The sequence below is a fragment of the Pyrus communis genome, chromosome 1 (assembly GCF_963583255.1).
Source record: "Pyrus communis chromosome 1, drPyrComm1.1, whole genome shotgun sequence".
NCBI lineage: Eukaryota > Viridiplantae > Streptophyta > Magnoliopsida > Rosales > Rosaceae > Pyrus > Pyrus communis.
The window spans coordinates 15908190-15922541 of NC_084803.1; the positions used below are offsets into that span (position 1 = coordinate 15908190).

A 14352-nucleotide genomic window follows, 5' to 3' on the forward strand; every position below is an offset into this window, starting at 1 on the left:
TCCAAGTAACGACTTTTTTAGAATGTTAATAACAACTCGTAAAATTATTTGCACCGCGTTGTAATGGAGATGAGAACTCGAAATCATGGCCGAAGGGAGTATGAAATATGAAGAAAGGCATTCTTTGTAAATGTAGAGAAGGAAAAAGTAAATACAAATTTACTATACCAACAGCGTCTGTAACGAAAAGAGAGAAGGAAAAAGTAAATCAACACCGATACTGTGGTCTTATTCCAACAAATACCAATTTACCAATCTGCATTTCATTCTCGTCTCAACAATGCAAATATACGGCTGAAACCGGCCAGAAATTCTGGACGTTCAAATACTAGTAAACTTGAGCATGCATAAAGAAATCCGGTTCACAAACGTAAAACCGAGGAAGGATACAATACCACACTCAATAGATTGCAATCCAATTACTGGGACATATGAGCAGCAATATGCTACAACCAACCAGCTTCAAGTTGATTTATCCACTATATAGTACAACTCACCCATATGCTTTAAACTCACAAAGCCGATAGCGCTACGCGATGAGCCTTATAAGCTATAGAAAAACAATCCCACGAGAACTGCGGTGGCATTCCAGCAAGTTGCATTTATGTCCACTGCCTTCGCCGCATGAGTCTGAACTTCCATCTATACTTAAACAGGCATATTGCTTTTGTTAAAGGATAAACCAAAGCACAGTTGACATGCCTAAAGTAGATGTAACAAATCCAATCAATATGTTTCCATATCTCTTTCAGAAATTAAGTGCAAGAACCTTGAGGAAAGGTTGGAAGGGGCCAACAGCAACACTTGTACTGGCAACAAAGTTAGCCATCATCAACTAGCTCTCAAAATTCACATTGGCCCTTCCCCGGTTCCACCTATTTCCGGATCCACGTCGACTCCATCCCGAGTCGCGGGGCGCTGAGTGGAACTCACGTCTGTCAGCAGATCCCCTAATTTCGGAGTTACCCGCTCTTCTAATTGGCTGCCTCCTCATTCCACGTTCGCTCCTAGGTGAATTTAATCTAGTTTTCTTGTCCTGTTCAAAGGAGAGTGGTTGAATACCCTGTAGATCAGGTTCTGGAACATAACCATTCGGCCGTTTGGTTTCATCCATTCTTCTAAATGTGATTGATATCCTACGATATACAATAACGAGCAGGTAAATATCCTGAAGACAAATAATTAATACAAGCAACCACAAAAAGACAAAATTATATTGCAGAGTTTTAACTCTTACCGTTTTGTAGGAACTGCAGGCACACAATGCTTAGCTACATCAGCCCCCCTTCCGTTTAAAACCAGAACAGATCTGCATGGAAAAATGCTGACTATTAAGTAAAACGGTTGATGCATATATCAAAATACATAGATGTAATGACAAGCAATAGGTAGAATCTAAACAAGGGCAGAGAATGTGCAGGGACAAATCTGGATGGGATACTTACCCAACTGGCAAGGGAATGGCAAATGAACCTTCAAACTCGCCAGGACCAATGATCTTTAAGTTTGACCCAAAAACTATGTTGCACTCACTAAGAAAGGACACGGTGCAGAAAGGTCGAACAAAATCATGGTTGTCAACATGTGGAGGTATACAGTCCCCTTCATCATATACATTGACGATGCAACTATCAGGTACACAGGTCGGGGGAAGCACATGCCATTTTACCAGCCTCCTAATGATCACCTTGAAAAGATTAGGTATGGGATCAACAACATCATCGCGGAGGATACCAGGTGGATTACCATACTTATCCTGCAACCAACATAGCACAACAGATGCAAGTGCAACACATTAAAATCAGTAGGACATATAGTTCCTTTGAGCAAAGTTCAGAAATTATGCCCACTAGAATAATAATGTAGCTGATTTCTACCAAATGTTAGTCAAATAATAAATTGAAATTAAATCTAAATGCCATAGCAAAAAGGCAAACCACTGCATAATTGTAGCAACAGCCGAACTGAATGGTTACTCGTCCCTTGCCCCTCATCCACTTTTGAGGTGCTGTATACGTACGTGCTGCAAGAATTCCAGAATAGGTTATCCAAAGTGGTATAATACCTATCCTAATAAGAAATAAATAAACATCAATACAATAGAATGCAACTAGAAAATCCAAAAACACTTTAGTAAGTTCCATGTAACAGAATTAACTCACACAAAAACAAGTTTGAGCTAAATAATAGATTTTGCATATTTTCAGTATAATAAAATATAACTTACAACTCAACAAGAAAAGACGGGGAATCTTAAAGTTGGCATATACATACCACTGAAAAGTTCTTTGGCAACTTACAACTAAACCGATTACAAAATAAATCTGAGGAACACAATAGATGTAAATTCATAAAAGAAAACCAAACACATTATGTGCATTCCAGACAACTTACATTCTAGCTAGGCAATAAAAGGGTTACCATAAAGCCTATGTCTCAAGTCATTGTAAATAGATAAACATGTTATTGGAAACATTACAGATATATATACCTCATGTATGTAAACAAGAAGCAATATCAACACGAAGATCCAGCACTGTATTGGCATTCCAAAAGCAAAGAACTAACCTTTTAATTCACCCTTCCAGCCCATCTCTTGAAGCTCATAAACATAATCAACAATCCTCTTCTGTTCCGCTGCACTGAAGATACCGGTGTGGAGCTCAAGCCCATCGAGAATGTTAACCAATTTCCCATTAACCCTCTCCAAACAAATATAATCTTTCTTCCTCTTAACATTCATGAACCTAATGTGTTCCCTCTGCTCCCTGGACAATGTAGACTTTGTAATCCTCAACTCTCCAGTCGTGTCATTCACATTCACCACCCGCTTATTCAATTCGCACTCTTCCTCTTCCTCCTCTTCCTCCTCCTCCAGCTCATCTTCCTGTGCCATATCGGCCCATGACATCCGAGGGATTGGAGTCTCTAATAAGGGGGATTCAGGACACAATCCACTTTTAGAAGCTTCAGGGTCGGGCTCCGATAGCCCCTGAGCTCCGTCTTTCCAACCTAGTGAACTTGTGTCATCATCATGATTATCTTCACCAATATCATTATCACTACCCACCTGCAACTCCTTGCTCTCCGGTTTCAAATCACTCGAATTCTCATCCGGGTTAACAGGTATGGAATCGCCACCAAGTTCTACAATTCCCATATCACAAAATCCCAATAAGGGTATGCCGAAACACAAATTCAAAATTCAAAATTCAATTTATCTGTGTACAGTACAGCATAAAGATAGAGACCTTTTTTACTTTCTACACACTTTCTAGCCCTAAATTTTCCCAGGAAACAAACAGAAAGTGAAAGAATTCGTACCTGGGCCGAGAGAGCGGACGCGATCGGTGAGTTTGGCGGAACAGTGCTGGCAGAGATCTCTGGTGAGAAAGGGGAGCCAGGTGGTGAGAAACTCCGAGGCGATTTGGAGCTCCGAGGGATGATAACGGACGAGGACCGGGTCGACCGGTTCGACCCGGTAGTTATCGGAGGTGTCGTCAGTCATGAACTTGTGGGGCTGGGTTGTTCCGGCGAGTTGACTCGGTGAGTGGATGTTTTTGCTTGGAGTCTATTTTTTCTGATGGATTTTTGCTTGGAGTTAAAGACAGACAGAGGATATATAGCGGGTTGGACAAAACCCTTTTTTTTTTTTTGTGACTATAAAACCTTCGGAAGGGGGTAGTAATTATGGTGATGGTGGAGGGGTAGTTTTGGTATTTAAAGGGGTGGGGAAAAAGTTGGATCCATCCGGGTAGGATTTGGAATTTGAAATCCTCTGTGAGTCCCTGATCGGTGTTTAATCCTTCTAATTTATTTAATCTATTAATTAGGAAAAAAAAGATATGTACAAGAAAATTAGATGAGAAACTCGTTCGTTTTTATCTTAGTGATTACTTGCAATGTTGTTTGATTAATTATATTAGTGATTACATATTATAATGTTTGATTAATTTGAAATGTCATGTATTTTGTTTTATAGAGTTTTATGAATTTTCATAGAGATGAATAGATGGATTTTGAGAGAGTTTACTTGGTTTCTATATAGATTTTAATGGAATTCTACATGGATTTTAATGGAGCTTGTGAGACTTTTTTCAAGGATTCAAATAGAATTAGGTGGATTATCATGGAAAATTTTATTAACATGCATTTCTATTTTCAAATTTTCATTATTTGAAATGCTGATTCTGAGGTGGTGGTGGCAACGATGGTAGTAGAAATGTCATGCGATCATTGTTGCTAAGATGGTGATAGTGGAAATGTTAAGGTATTTAAGATTGTGGTCGTAGAGGCGTCGGTCATGGTGTTGGTGTAAAAAGGTTGTTGTAGGAGGTTGTCAGATAGTGGTGATTGTTGTGACAGGTTTTGTGGTGGTGGTGATCGAGATGATGCTTATGCTAGTGGCATGGTGGCAACGATAGTGACAGTGGTAGCGGTAGGAGCAGTTGGGATGGTCATGGTAAGTGGTAGTGGCCATACGATGGTGAAAGATATGGTAGTGATAATCATTGTATTATGGTGGGTGGTGGAGTATATCATTCTAAGTGGGAGAAATGAAATCCATCAAATTTTTAGGGTTAGGTTGGATTTGCAATGACCCAAAACTTACCATAAAAGCACGAAGTCTATCAAAATCCTTTTTTATTTTATTTTTTATAAAATCATTTAAAATCAGTAAAATTTTAAATACACGTGAATTTTTATAGACTCACCAAAAGATCATAATTAAATACTACAAGATTTTAGACTTTTAAAAGTCATAAACAATCTTTATTCAATACAGGGTGACTTTTGTCTCCAAATGAGATGTCAAAATGTTCACATAAATGATAACACTAAAAATGGATAGCCACTAATTGTTTCCAATCGAAATATCAAATCCTATGGGACATGACATGAATTGGGAGCAAATGGGATTGCTGTCAAATTTGAGAGCAGCTTCAAATGTTTTTTAATTAATTATTAAATGTTTTTATTGATTTTTTATTAGTTTAATCATTTATTGTAATAAATATTGATTGTTGAACGTTCAATCTGTTCATATCCCTCTTTCTTTTTTGTTAATCAGCGACAGAGAACGAAGGCCTCCTGGGATTGCTTCTGAAGCTACGGAGAGGTAAAACAGAGGATCTGAAAGTCCACTAAACACCGTATACAAGCCACCCCTAAGTTTCTTTCTTAGTTGTTAAAATAAAAGTCATAACTCTTATCATAAATTACCACTCAGTATTACGGTTTGGTGATATTCTTCTTCACTTAAAAGTGAGAGTTCAATTCTCGTGGATGGCGAATTCGATACCAAATTAGGCTACTCATTATGTGATTTAGTCGAACTCCTCCTCTTTTTAGTATAAAAATATCGATGTACTAAATAAAAAAACTCATCATAAATTAATAAAAATACTAAAATACCTTAACATTTGCACAAATAATCCAAGTACCTTAAAATTCTTTTAGCATTTTGCAAGTAACATGATCCATTGTTGTGTTCTCTATCGCTTGCATTAAAACGAAATCAAAAGAATTTGTTAAGGCCCACTTGAAGTTGAAGCCCAACCAAACTATTCTTTAAGCAAATTGGAAGAAAATGACTGAAAAGATAAAGAAAGTGATAAAAGCAACGTCCATCCACTCACTCACTTGGAGTTGGCTGCACCTACAAACTTCAACAACAATGGACGCCAAACTCCTCCACCTCCTCAGCTCAACGCCAGCCTCCCCAACCCACCTCGCCCTCAAAAAACCTTCACCAACAAAACATAACCATATCTTCTCCCCCGCCGCCTGTCCCCGGCCTCTCAGAATCAGCACACTAGTTTACAACACCACTGGCAGTGATGGTGGTGGCAGCACTAGCAGTCTGGACACTGACGGCAACAGCGTCGCAGCCCCAGATGCCACGGGAGTGCGGTTTAAAAAGAGGTCGAGAAGGCGGACGAAGCAGCAGCGAGAGGAGGGCGGTGAGAGGGATGGCGGACGGGTCATGAAGGCTCAAGCTAGTGCTGCTCCAAAGAAGTGGGAGGATATGAGCCTGGGAGAAAAGGCATTGGAGCTTTATGTGGGGGAGAAGGGTGCTTTGTTTTGGTTAAATAAGTTTGCTTATGCTTCAATTTACATAGTGATTGGGGCTTGGATTCTCTTCAGGTTTGTTGGACCAGCTCTTAACCTGTACCAGTTGGATGCACCTCCTCTCTCTCCCACTTCCATCCTCAAGGGTTCCTGATTGATTCAATCATTCTCTTCTCCCAGAGATTTTCTACTTCTCGTTTTGATTTCGATGATTTTACAGTAGACTTCGTTCACATACAATCTACAACTTCACAATTCTACGTACCAAATATTTATCGTTAGCGTTAGGGAAAGGTCTGTAGCTCAACTAGTCAAAAGCATTCCCCTACATCCGAGATTCTGGTGTCCAATTCCTCAACCACGATATTGTTTGTATTACGAAGAAAACATGCACCTTTATTGTTAGCATAAATTAGCACTCCTGGACAATCCAATGAAAAAATTCGAGGGAAAAAACATAGTTTCGAGCATGTAATATTACTGATCAATAAAGCGTACACAGCCATGTTTTCTCTGCGACACGAAACTACGGAGCTGTAAATTACATTATTGCAGTGCAACGATTTAGAGTGAATATCAATATACTATCGGAATAATGTGAGATAACCCGGCGCTTATAGCAAAAGGTTCATCTTCACCTCAACATAGTACAAAATGAAAGGCTAAATCAAAACTTGAATGAGCACCAAGCATACAACTTTATGAATTTGAATGGCTACATGGTGTTGACTGGCTGAGCGGTTGGATCTCTTTCAGTCTTGCACCTGCAGATAATAAGGGTTCCAACATTCAGAGCAAATTACTACGTATAACGCAGATCATTTACACGCCTCAACTCGGAGCATAATTGATGCACAAAATTTGAAATTATTGTTCCATCAGGATATATCAAGAAAGAGGTTTCACTGCTCCATCAGGATATATTCCATACCATATGGGAAAACAGTTTACCATGCCATTGGTAAAGTTGGGATTAAAACCCAAGGAAAAGGATGAAGTAACGAATGTTAAGCAAAAGAGGAATCAATGCTTAGTTTAGAAACTAACCTATTGCAGTTTAATCGAGATGCATAATTATGATTGTTGCAATTTGTGCACATCCAATCCCCATTACGCCATTGCTTTGCTCTGCGAAGTCAATAAAATATAAGTAAGAAAATCCTTATCAAAGAAGCTAATCTTACAATAGCTGATTTTGTGCTAAAAAATATAGGCTCATCATAAGCGACGTTTATAGGGGCCATATTTAATTAGGGATATTATCCACGTTTAAAAAGGTGTGGAAGCAAACTGAAAATAGTTAAATAAACATGAATAATACACTGCAAGAACAAATATGCATATAATAACAAAGACTCAAAGACCAAAACTGTTATCTAACCAACCGAACGTGGTACGTAAGCATGCATATGTAAAAGGAAAAGCTGATTCCAAACTCACCCTTTTCCAAGAAGTGTAGGTGTCATTGCTTGCTGTGTGAATGACATGGGTACTTGCAAATTCGGAGCCACACCTGAGCTTACATTGGGATGATAAGGAGCGTAAGGTCCAGTTGCAGGGTTACCACTGGTCCCTACCACTTGCTCAAATCCAGGATAGGATAGCTGCTGCCCAACTGTCTGCACATTTAGTGAAAAGAATAAGAGAATGAGGAGGAGAGGAAGAAAGCAAAGGATACTGTATGAAACAATATTATAAAGTTTTATAATCTAAAATTCCATAGAAAAGATAGATCATCCTTACATGTCCTACATTCAGTCTCTTGTTATCCCAGTCATGAACAAGCTCTTCGGATGCTAATCGCTTCATTCCAAGAGCTTTATATGAAAAAAGAGGAATGGAAATAAATGAGCATGAGTTACAATATGATACCAGTGCTTAATAATGGAACCCAATAACTGTAGCTCAGGTGCTTCTAAAACATAAATCCATCATACGACAATTGCAATGCTGATGAAGAAAGGGCATACATGGTGGAAAAGCATCGCATTTTTTGCACTGCAGATAAATCAAAGTTTGATCAGAAATCAACAGTTAGGTAAGGAAAACTCTTTGCTTCGAATACTCATGTAGCATCATCATACCTGTGTTCGAGACGAATAATTATGGAAACCGCAACTGCATAACCAATCACCACTGCGCCATCCTTTTGGAACTGAAAGAAGCTGATTAGTAGAATTTGCATGTGGAAGTCCAGCATTATGGTTTCCACCTACAGGCCAAGTAGGAGCCGGCTGAACTCCAAACTTATCAGCCCCTGGTATAGACCAGTTCAGAGGAAGCGAATGTGGGGGAGCACCATTGCCCATCATCATCCTTTGGTCCCGTCCTCCTTGGGCCCTGGCAAAATAATGTGAATAAGTTGGGAGAGAAGCTCCGGGGATTGCAACCGCTGGCATTGCCGCTACCTCCTTTGGTTGCCCGCACTTTTTGCACTTTTCTCTTGATGCATAATTGTTGTTAGTGCAACCTATTGATCCATTGCCACACACACCCAACCCACAATCCAGCCAAGTACGCACACCAACAAGTCCACCCCACACCAAAATACCCATACAAGAAACAGAAACCACTCAACCTAATTGATAGCGAGTTGCTAACCATTTTTTTTTCAACTTGATAAAAAGATGAAAAGCAAAGAAAAATACAAGCTGCAATAACAATTATGCATTCACAGTGAATAAACAAGGTCAAGGAAATGTGTCATTAGGCTACGAATGTGCAAGAATGTGCAAGTAAGATACTCTTTCTGTAATTGAAATCGAACGCACCCAAAGAAAAAAGATCGTATATTTGTTCAACTGGGAAATTAAACTTCAAAGTTGTACTTCATTCCTTTCCTATATTCTTATACACCAAACAAAGCATGTACCCTAACTGCCATACTCAACCTCTCTCTCTCTCAACAAAACCGATAAACGATTTGTAAAATGACCGTCTTTCCCTTTGAATCCAACTTACAAAAAGGAAACTGAAAATGGGTAATTGGAATGAACTGAGAAGACAGCACTCCCCAAGATTTAATTCTCAATTATAAACAAGAAAGAAGAGTGTGAGATGTTTTATGTCAATTAGGCTTATTACCGTCAATGCAAACTAAAAACTGAAAGAAAAATGGTTATCAACGGCCATAAGCTTCTAAGTTTCTAACCGTTAATGAATAATAAGGACTGGGGACTGTTTACATCTCTAGAAACACCAAACCCGTTGAAGTAACCATTATTATATGTGCAGTACAATTCAATCAAAACCCCCATATAAATACCCTTAAACCCTACAACTCTCAAAACCCATATCCATACATAACTCAAAATTAACCCTAGTATAATTCTAGCAATCTTAGAGAGAGAAAGTTAGCGAGAGAGACAGAGAGGGGGTGTGAGGTCTAACCGGTGCAGATCCAATCGCCGATGCGAGGGAGCCACTTAGAGTCGGCGGGGGTTTTGGTGTCGACGAGAAGGCGAGGCTGCTTGCAGCGATTGCAGAAGGATCTGAAGGCGTAGTTTCTGTTCCTGCATCCACTGCACTCCCAATCCCCTTCTCTTCCTTCCGCCATTGTTTGATTAGATTACAGTTCTCACTCTTACTCCGCTCCTTCGTCTTCCGCCTATATATCTGTGTGTCTGCTAAGCTGGGAGGGTCGACGAGCAAGCAAGCGATATGCAGGGATCGTACCGACTACGGAACTCTCGAGTTGCCAGGCGACCTCATACCTCTCGCGCCCTTGTCCAGTTGACCTTGAAAAAAAACAGGATAATATGGGCCGTCACTAGTTGATTAGGGTCGTGGCCCAATAGGCCCAGCACAAGTGTGATGTGTTTTTTTTTTTTTTTTTTTTCCCGCGCAACAAACAAAGCAAAATTCCTTCAAAGCAACGGACAAGCCGCCCCCTGCCCTTTTTGCAATTTATAAGGTTGTCCCGACGCTCATAACGGCATCATTCTCCGGCCACGTCTATCCACCTTCGACGCAGACACCCGGTCGCGATCGGCATCACACAATCTGTCTCTGAATCCATCAAATAAAACAAAAGACCGACTGTTTTTCCGCTTTTTTTTCTTCTTCTGGGTCGGAAATCACAATCGGAATAGGTATTTACGGATCAAAAGCTCGGATCTTGTAGAAAAATGGTTCGGAGAACTATCGCTTTGAATCGGATGTGAAACATGGAACTGAAAGCTGGGAAAGAAGCTGATTGCAGCACAGAATCGAAGTCGAAGACGGAGAGATGGTGTTGGCGGTTACTTCTGTTATTAACTCTCTCTCTGCTAGCAGCAATGGTTTCACTTACTCTTGTACAGTATTTCAAGCACTGGAAATCAAGCAGGGTCTCGGGTCACATCGAACCAAAATACTCCGAAGCTCTTCAGATCTCCATGCAGTTCTTCGATGCCCAGAAATGTAACATAAACCCAATTCTCCGTTTCTTGTCTTGCGGTCTTTTTGGGACTGCTTCTGGAAAGGCTAAAAGCGGTTTTCTGTCAACTAGAAGCATATTTCTGCTTATGTTTGTCAGAAAAACTTAAAAACGTTGTCCTTTCTGCAGAAACAGTCTCAATGATCCCTTGATTTGATTTGTAAGTTATAAACCAAACATGTTATGATCCTGTGTTACTTCTTCTTCTTGTTGCAGCTGGTAAGCTGGTGGATAACCCCATTCTGTGGCGAGGGGATTCGGGCCTCCAAGACGGGAGTGAGGAAGATTTGGATTTGTCAAAGGGACTGTATGATGCAGGTGATCTCATCAAGTTTGGCTTTCCCATGGCTTTCACTGCAACTGTGTTGTCTTGGGCGATTCTTGAATATGGAGACCGAATGAAAGCTGTGAAGCAGTTGGATCATGCCCATGACTCACTTAAGTGGATCACTGATTACCTAATCAATGCACATGCTTCTCCAAATGTGCTTTATGTTCAGGTTAGTTACATTATTTAGGTTAATTACTTCAAATTTTCAATGATATCCTAATAAACTCTTCGATACATGGATGGTAATGCTCAAGTTGTTAGACTGTGAATCGGGACAATTCATTAGATCGATTATTGTCTGAATTTGTGGTCTAGAACCAGTCTCGCAAATCGCAGCATAAAAACGTCTGTCTTGCAATATAAGTTTGTTTAGAGAACATTACTCCTAGTATCATGTTAGTACCTTGTTTGAATACACTAGGGTTGCTAGATTGTGAATGGGGACAATTCATTAGGTTTATTCTTGCCTTAATTTGATCGCATTCACAGTCAGGCATATAAGAGTGTGTCTTGCGATACAAGTTTCGTAAAAGAACATCATTTAGTGAACGAATTTTGGTGACCTAGTAGTGCCCTAATCTCTCAGATTTTTCTTGCCTACAACTGATAGTATATAATTGTCTATCTCTATCATCATGTGATAAGATTGCTTTGTTCTTAATCTCTCTCTCTCTTTCTCTCAATTTTTTTTTTGTTAATTTGTTAACTTTTATGTGATTGAAGGTGGGTGATCCCGAGTTGGATCACAACTGTTGGCAGAGACCGGAAGTAATGACAGAGAAAAGGCCTCTGATTCAAATCAACACATCCTTCCCAGGAACAGATGTTGCAGCAGAAACTGCAGCTGCCATGGCATCGGCATCTCTGGTGTTCAGGAAAATCAACTCCTCTTACTCTAAGTTGCTCCTCACGCACGCCGAGCAGCTGTTTTCTTTTGCTGATACTTATAGAGGTGCTTATAGTGTCAGCATTCCCCAAGTGCAAATCTACTACAACTCTACAGGATATGGAGACGAACTCTTATGGGCAGCTACCTGGCTCTATCATGCAACTAAAGACCCAACCTATTTCAAATATGCAACCGAACAGAACGGGCCAGCGTTTGCAAATTGGGGAAGTCCGTCTTGGTTTAGCTGGGATGACAAGCATGCTGCAACTCAGGTACATAGTATATAACAATGCTTTACCATTGTGTAGTTTATAGGCCAAGATTAACTATTACAACTACGCATTTTTGTTGTTAACTATCCTGAAGATACGTTAAGCCCTTTTTGTTTAAGTAAAACAGGTTGTGAACCAGCATTTAGTTGCTTCTAATCATTTTTAAGTCATATACGACCAGTTGCGAAAATTATTTGTCAAAAGTCTCTTGAAGAATATATACAATTTGTGTCATGTTGGAGCAGGTTCTGATGTCTAGGATAAGTTTCTTTGGCACAAAAGACATGTCATCTGCAGAGAACATTGATCTTCAGGAATACAGGGAAACTGCAGAGGTTTTCATGTGTTCACTTCTACCCGATTCCCCCACGGCGACATCCAGCAGAACATCCAGTAAGATTCGTTTTGCTGTCACTATTTCGCACGAATTAGCAGCTTCGCACTCACTAATCTCATCACATATATTCATCATTGTTGCCTGACTATAAGAAACCCAAGTGCAGAACATGTTAGCTTATGCCTCATTATCTAATGGAAAACAATCGTTTCTTTTCTGTTTTTTTCCCTTGATGTATGCTAATTGAATACACATGCACGTTACATCGTGTGTGCGAAGACTAAATTGATGAGTGAGTGTCATGCGATGTAGGCGGTCTGATTTGGGTGATAAAATGGAACTGTCTACAGCATGCTGTGGCTTCAGCATTTTTAGCCATTCTCTATAGTGACTACATGCTAACATCTAAAACCGAAATGCTGTATTGCGATGGAAAATCCTACAATCCTGTTGATCTTCGCAAGTTTGCCATCTCTCAGGTATTCGATGAGGCTAGTTCATCATTTATAAGTTGATTTTTCTTGCATGTTTTCGTCAAACTAAGGTAATTGCAAACAAAAACCCTTGCAGGCAGATTATGTGCTAGGCAAAAACCCGATGAGGATAAGCTACCTTGTAGGGTACGGAAGCAGCTACCCTCAATATGTTCACCACAGGGGAGCTTCAATTCCAGTGGATGCAGAAACCGGCTGCAGAGACGGGTTTAAGTGGCTGGACTCACCCAATCCCAACCCAAATGTAGCTGTTGGTGCCCTAGTTGGTGGCCCATTCATGAATGAGACCTACATTGATTCCAGGAACAATTCAATGCAAGGTGAGCCAAGCACTTACAATAGTGCCCTTATTGTGGCACTCCTATCAGGCTTAGTTACCACTTCTCCAGTGGCTAAGACTTTCTCATAGACACAAGATTTTGTGTGGCCCCTCTTGATGCGGGGCTCTAGGTGGTCGTTTCTTATGGTTACACTCAAGGCCGGCCCTCTTTTTGTATAATATGTAGCATGTAGGTTTGATTATATATGTTCGAGTGATATTGTAATATAGTTCAAACTAGGGGAGGAGATCCGAATTGGAGTGCAAAATAAGACACTACTCTAGCCGGCCAACTTGGTTACGCCGGGTTTGCGCTCGTACGGTATCTTTTTAGTAATTCAGGTGGAGATATAGGTGATTGATCTCATGCTGGTTTTAGCTAGCAGGAACACCAGACTGGCATTTGCCCATTTCCCTGATGTGAAAATATTGAGTAGTGACTTGATTTATCATTGCTGTTAGATGTTGTTCTCTTTCTAATTGTTGATTAAAAATTGTCACGAGTACGAATAATTCACTTGACATAATTTTACCCTCGTTCATTTTTTCGAAGAGGGTTTTATTAATTTGAGTTCAACCCATTTTAGGCTACGCGCCTATTAATTATAGCCCTTCTTTTAAGAAAGGAATACCCTTTGATTCTAACATGAAAAATATAAATTTGAGGATTTGGATGTTTGTTTGATTTTGCGACTGCACCTAGGTTGAGCCCTAGATTGCTTACGTACCCCCTTGAGGGATCAAGTCACTCGTAGTTCTTTTGATATGGGTTTGGGGGTTTCAATGAGTGAATGACCCACTAAAAGGATTTTGGTGTTTGGTTTTGTTGGCTTTTGAAGTTTCTAATCTTTGTATTATGTTAATCGTATTGAGAACAAACACAAGTTACAAATATATAGAGGAGTTTGAGTGAGTTGCAAACTACACTTAACACTCAAGAACCTATCCTAGATCTCCTTGAATCACGCTATGTAGCCGACATGGGAAACATAACTAAGCTCCTTGGATTAAGGAGATGACAACAAGATAAGACCCTTATACAAGTTGAGAAGAACAAGAAGAAAACAAACGACTATTAACTAGGTAAAACACTAATAGGGTTGACACAAACCCTATTACCCATATAATACCGAGAAACCCTAAATACCCAGAGGTCTTTCAATGCTCCCCCTCAAGCTGGATCCAGAAGGTTGATGGATCCAAGCTTGCCGAGAAGCCGTT

At 40.0% G+C, this 14352-nt stretch overlaps 3 protein-coding genes across 6 annotated transcripts; 1 reads left to right on the forward strand and 2 right to left on the reverse strand.

Moving 5' to 3' along the window:
- Positions 1 to 385: 385 nt before the first annotated feature.
- Positions 386 to 3622, reverse strand: LOC137734336 (RNA demethylase ALKBH9B). Of its 3 annotated transcripts, XR_011068566.1 has the most exons (7): positions 3325 to 3622; positions 2569 to 3147; positions 1938 to 2023; positions 1446 to 1756; positions 1238 to 1309; positions 770 to 1136; positions 386 to 642 (listed from the first exon to the last, which is right to left on the reverse strand). XR_011068566.1 is itself a non-coding variant. In XM_068473621.1 (6 exons), exons 1-6 carry the CDS (start codon positions 3506 to 3508, stop codon positions 836 to 838), a joined length of 1533 nt encoding a protein of 510 aa, XP_068329722.1. In that variant the 5' UTR covers positions 3509 to 3622; the 3' UTR covers positions 386 to 835. The 3 variants fall into 3 exon arrangements, 2 of the variants coding, with proteins under 2 accessions (XP_068329722.1, XP_068329728.1); XM_068473621.1 differs by having other exon boundaries at positions 386 to 1136; XM_068473627.1 differs by lacking the exons at positions 386 to 642; positions 770 to 1136 and having other exon boundaries at positions 1234 to 1309.
- Positions 3623 to 6520: 2898 nt separating this feature from the next.
- LOC137738691 (RNA-binding protein involved in heterochromatin assembly dri1) lies at positions 6521 to 9779 on the reverse strand. 2 transcript variants are annotated; one of them, XM_068478175.1, is made up of 7 exons: positions 9463 to 9779; positions 8157 to 8542; positions 8043 to 8070; positions 7816 to 7889; positions 7513 to 7691; positions 7120 to 7200; positions 6521 to 6836 (listed from the first exon to the last, which is right to left on the reverse strand). In XM_068478175.1, the coding sequence occupies exons 1-7, from the start codon at positions 9626 to 9628 to the stop codon at positions 6788 to 6790; spliced, it is 963 nt and encodes a 320-aa protein (XP_068334276.1). In that variant the 5' UTR covers positions 9629 to 9779; the 3' UTR covers positions 6521 to 6787. The 2 variants fall into 2 exon arrangements, with proteins under 2 accessions (XP_068334276.1, XP_068334270.1); XM_068478169.1 differs by having other exon boundaries at positions 8010 to 8070.
- A 193-nt stretch (positions 9780 to 9972) lies between these two features.
- LOC137719315 (endoglucanase 2-like) lies at positions 9973 to 13576 on the forward strand. Its single transcript, XM_068458413.1, has 6 exons — positions 9973 to 10473; positions 10706 to 10989; positions 11544 to 11981; positions 12227 to 12374; positions 12631 to 12797; positions 12889 to 13576. Exons 1-6 carry the CDS (start codon positions 10239 to 10241, stop codon positions 13219 to 13221), a joined length of 1605 nt encoding a protein of 534 aa, XP_068314514.1. The 5' UTR covers positions 9973 to 10238; the 3' UTR covers positions 13222 to 13576.
- Positions 13577 to 14352: the final 776 nt, after the last annotated feature.

Bases quoted from the DNA above. Each gene is read 5' to 3' on its own strand.
- LOC137734336 (XM_068473621.1), bottom strand. From the start codon at position 3,508: ATGACTGACGACACCTCCGATAACTACCGGGTCGAACCGGTCGACCCG. The intron at 1,757-1,937 runs GTTTGCCTTTTT...TGTTGGTTGCAG, and splicing joins GTTGCTACAATTATGCAGTG to GATAAGTATGGTAATCCACC. The intron at 1,137-1,237 runs GTAAGAGTTAAA...TGTATATCGTAG, and splicing joins CCTGCAGTTCCTACAAAACG to GATATCAATCACATTTAGAA.
- LOC137719315 (XM_068458413.1), top strand. From the start codon at position 10,239: ATGGAACTGAAAGCTGGGAAAGAAGCTGATTGCAGCACAGAATCGAAG. The intron at 10,990-11,543 runs GTTAGTTACATT...ATGTGATTGAAG, and splicing joins CAAATGTGCTTTATGTTCAG to GTGGGTGATCCCGAGTTGGA. The intron at 12,375-12,630 runs GTAAGATTCGTT...CATGCGATGTAG, and splicing joins GACATCCAGCAGAACATCCA to GCGGTCTGATTTGGGTGATA.
- LOC137738691 (XM_068478169.1), bottom strand. From the start codon at position 9,628: ATGGCGGAAGGAAGAGAAGGGGATTGGGAGTGCAGTGGATGCAGGAAC. The intron at 8,071-8,156 runs GTATGATGATGC...ATTTATCTGCAG, and splicing joins ATTATTCGTCTCGAACACAG to TGCAAAAAATGCGATGCTTT. The intron at 7,201-7,512 runs GTGAGTTTGGAA...TTGACTTCGCAG, and splicing joins CCTACACTTCTTGGAAAAGG to AGCAAAGCAATGGCGTAATG.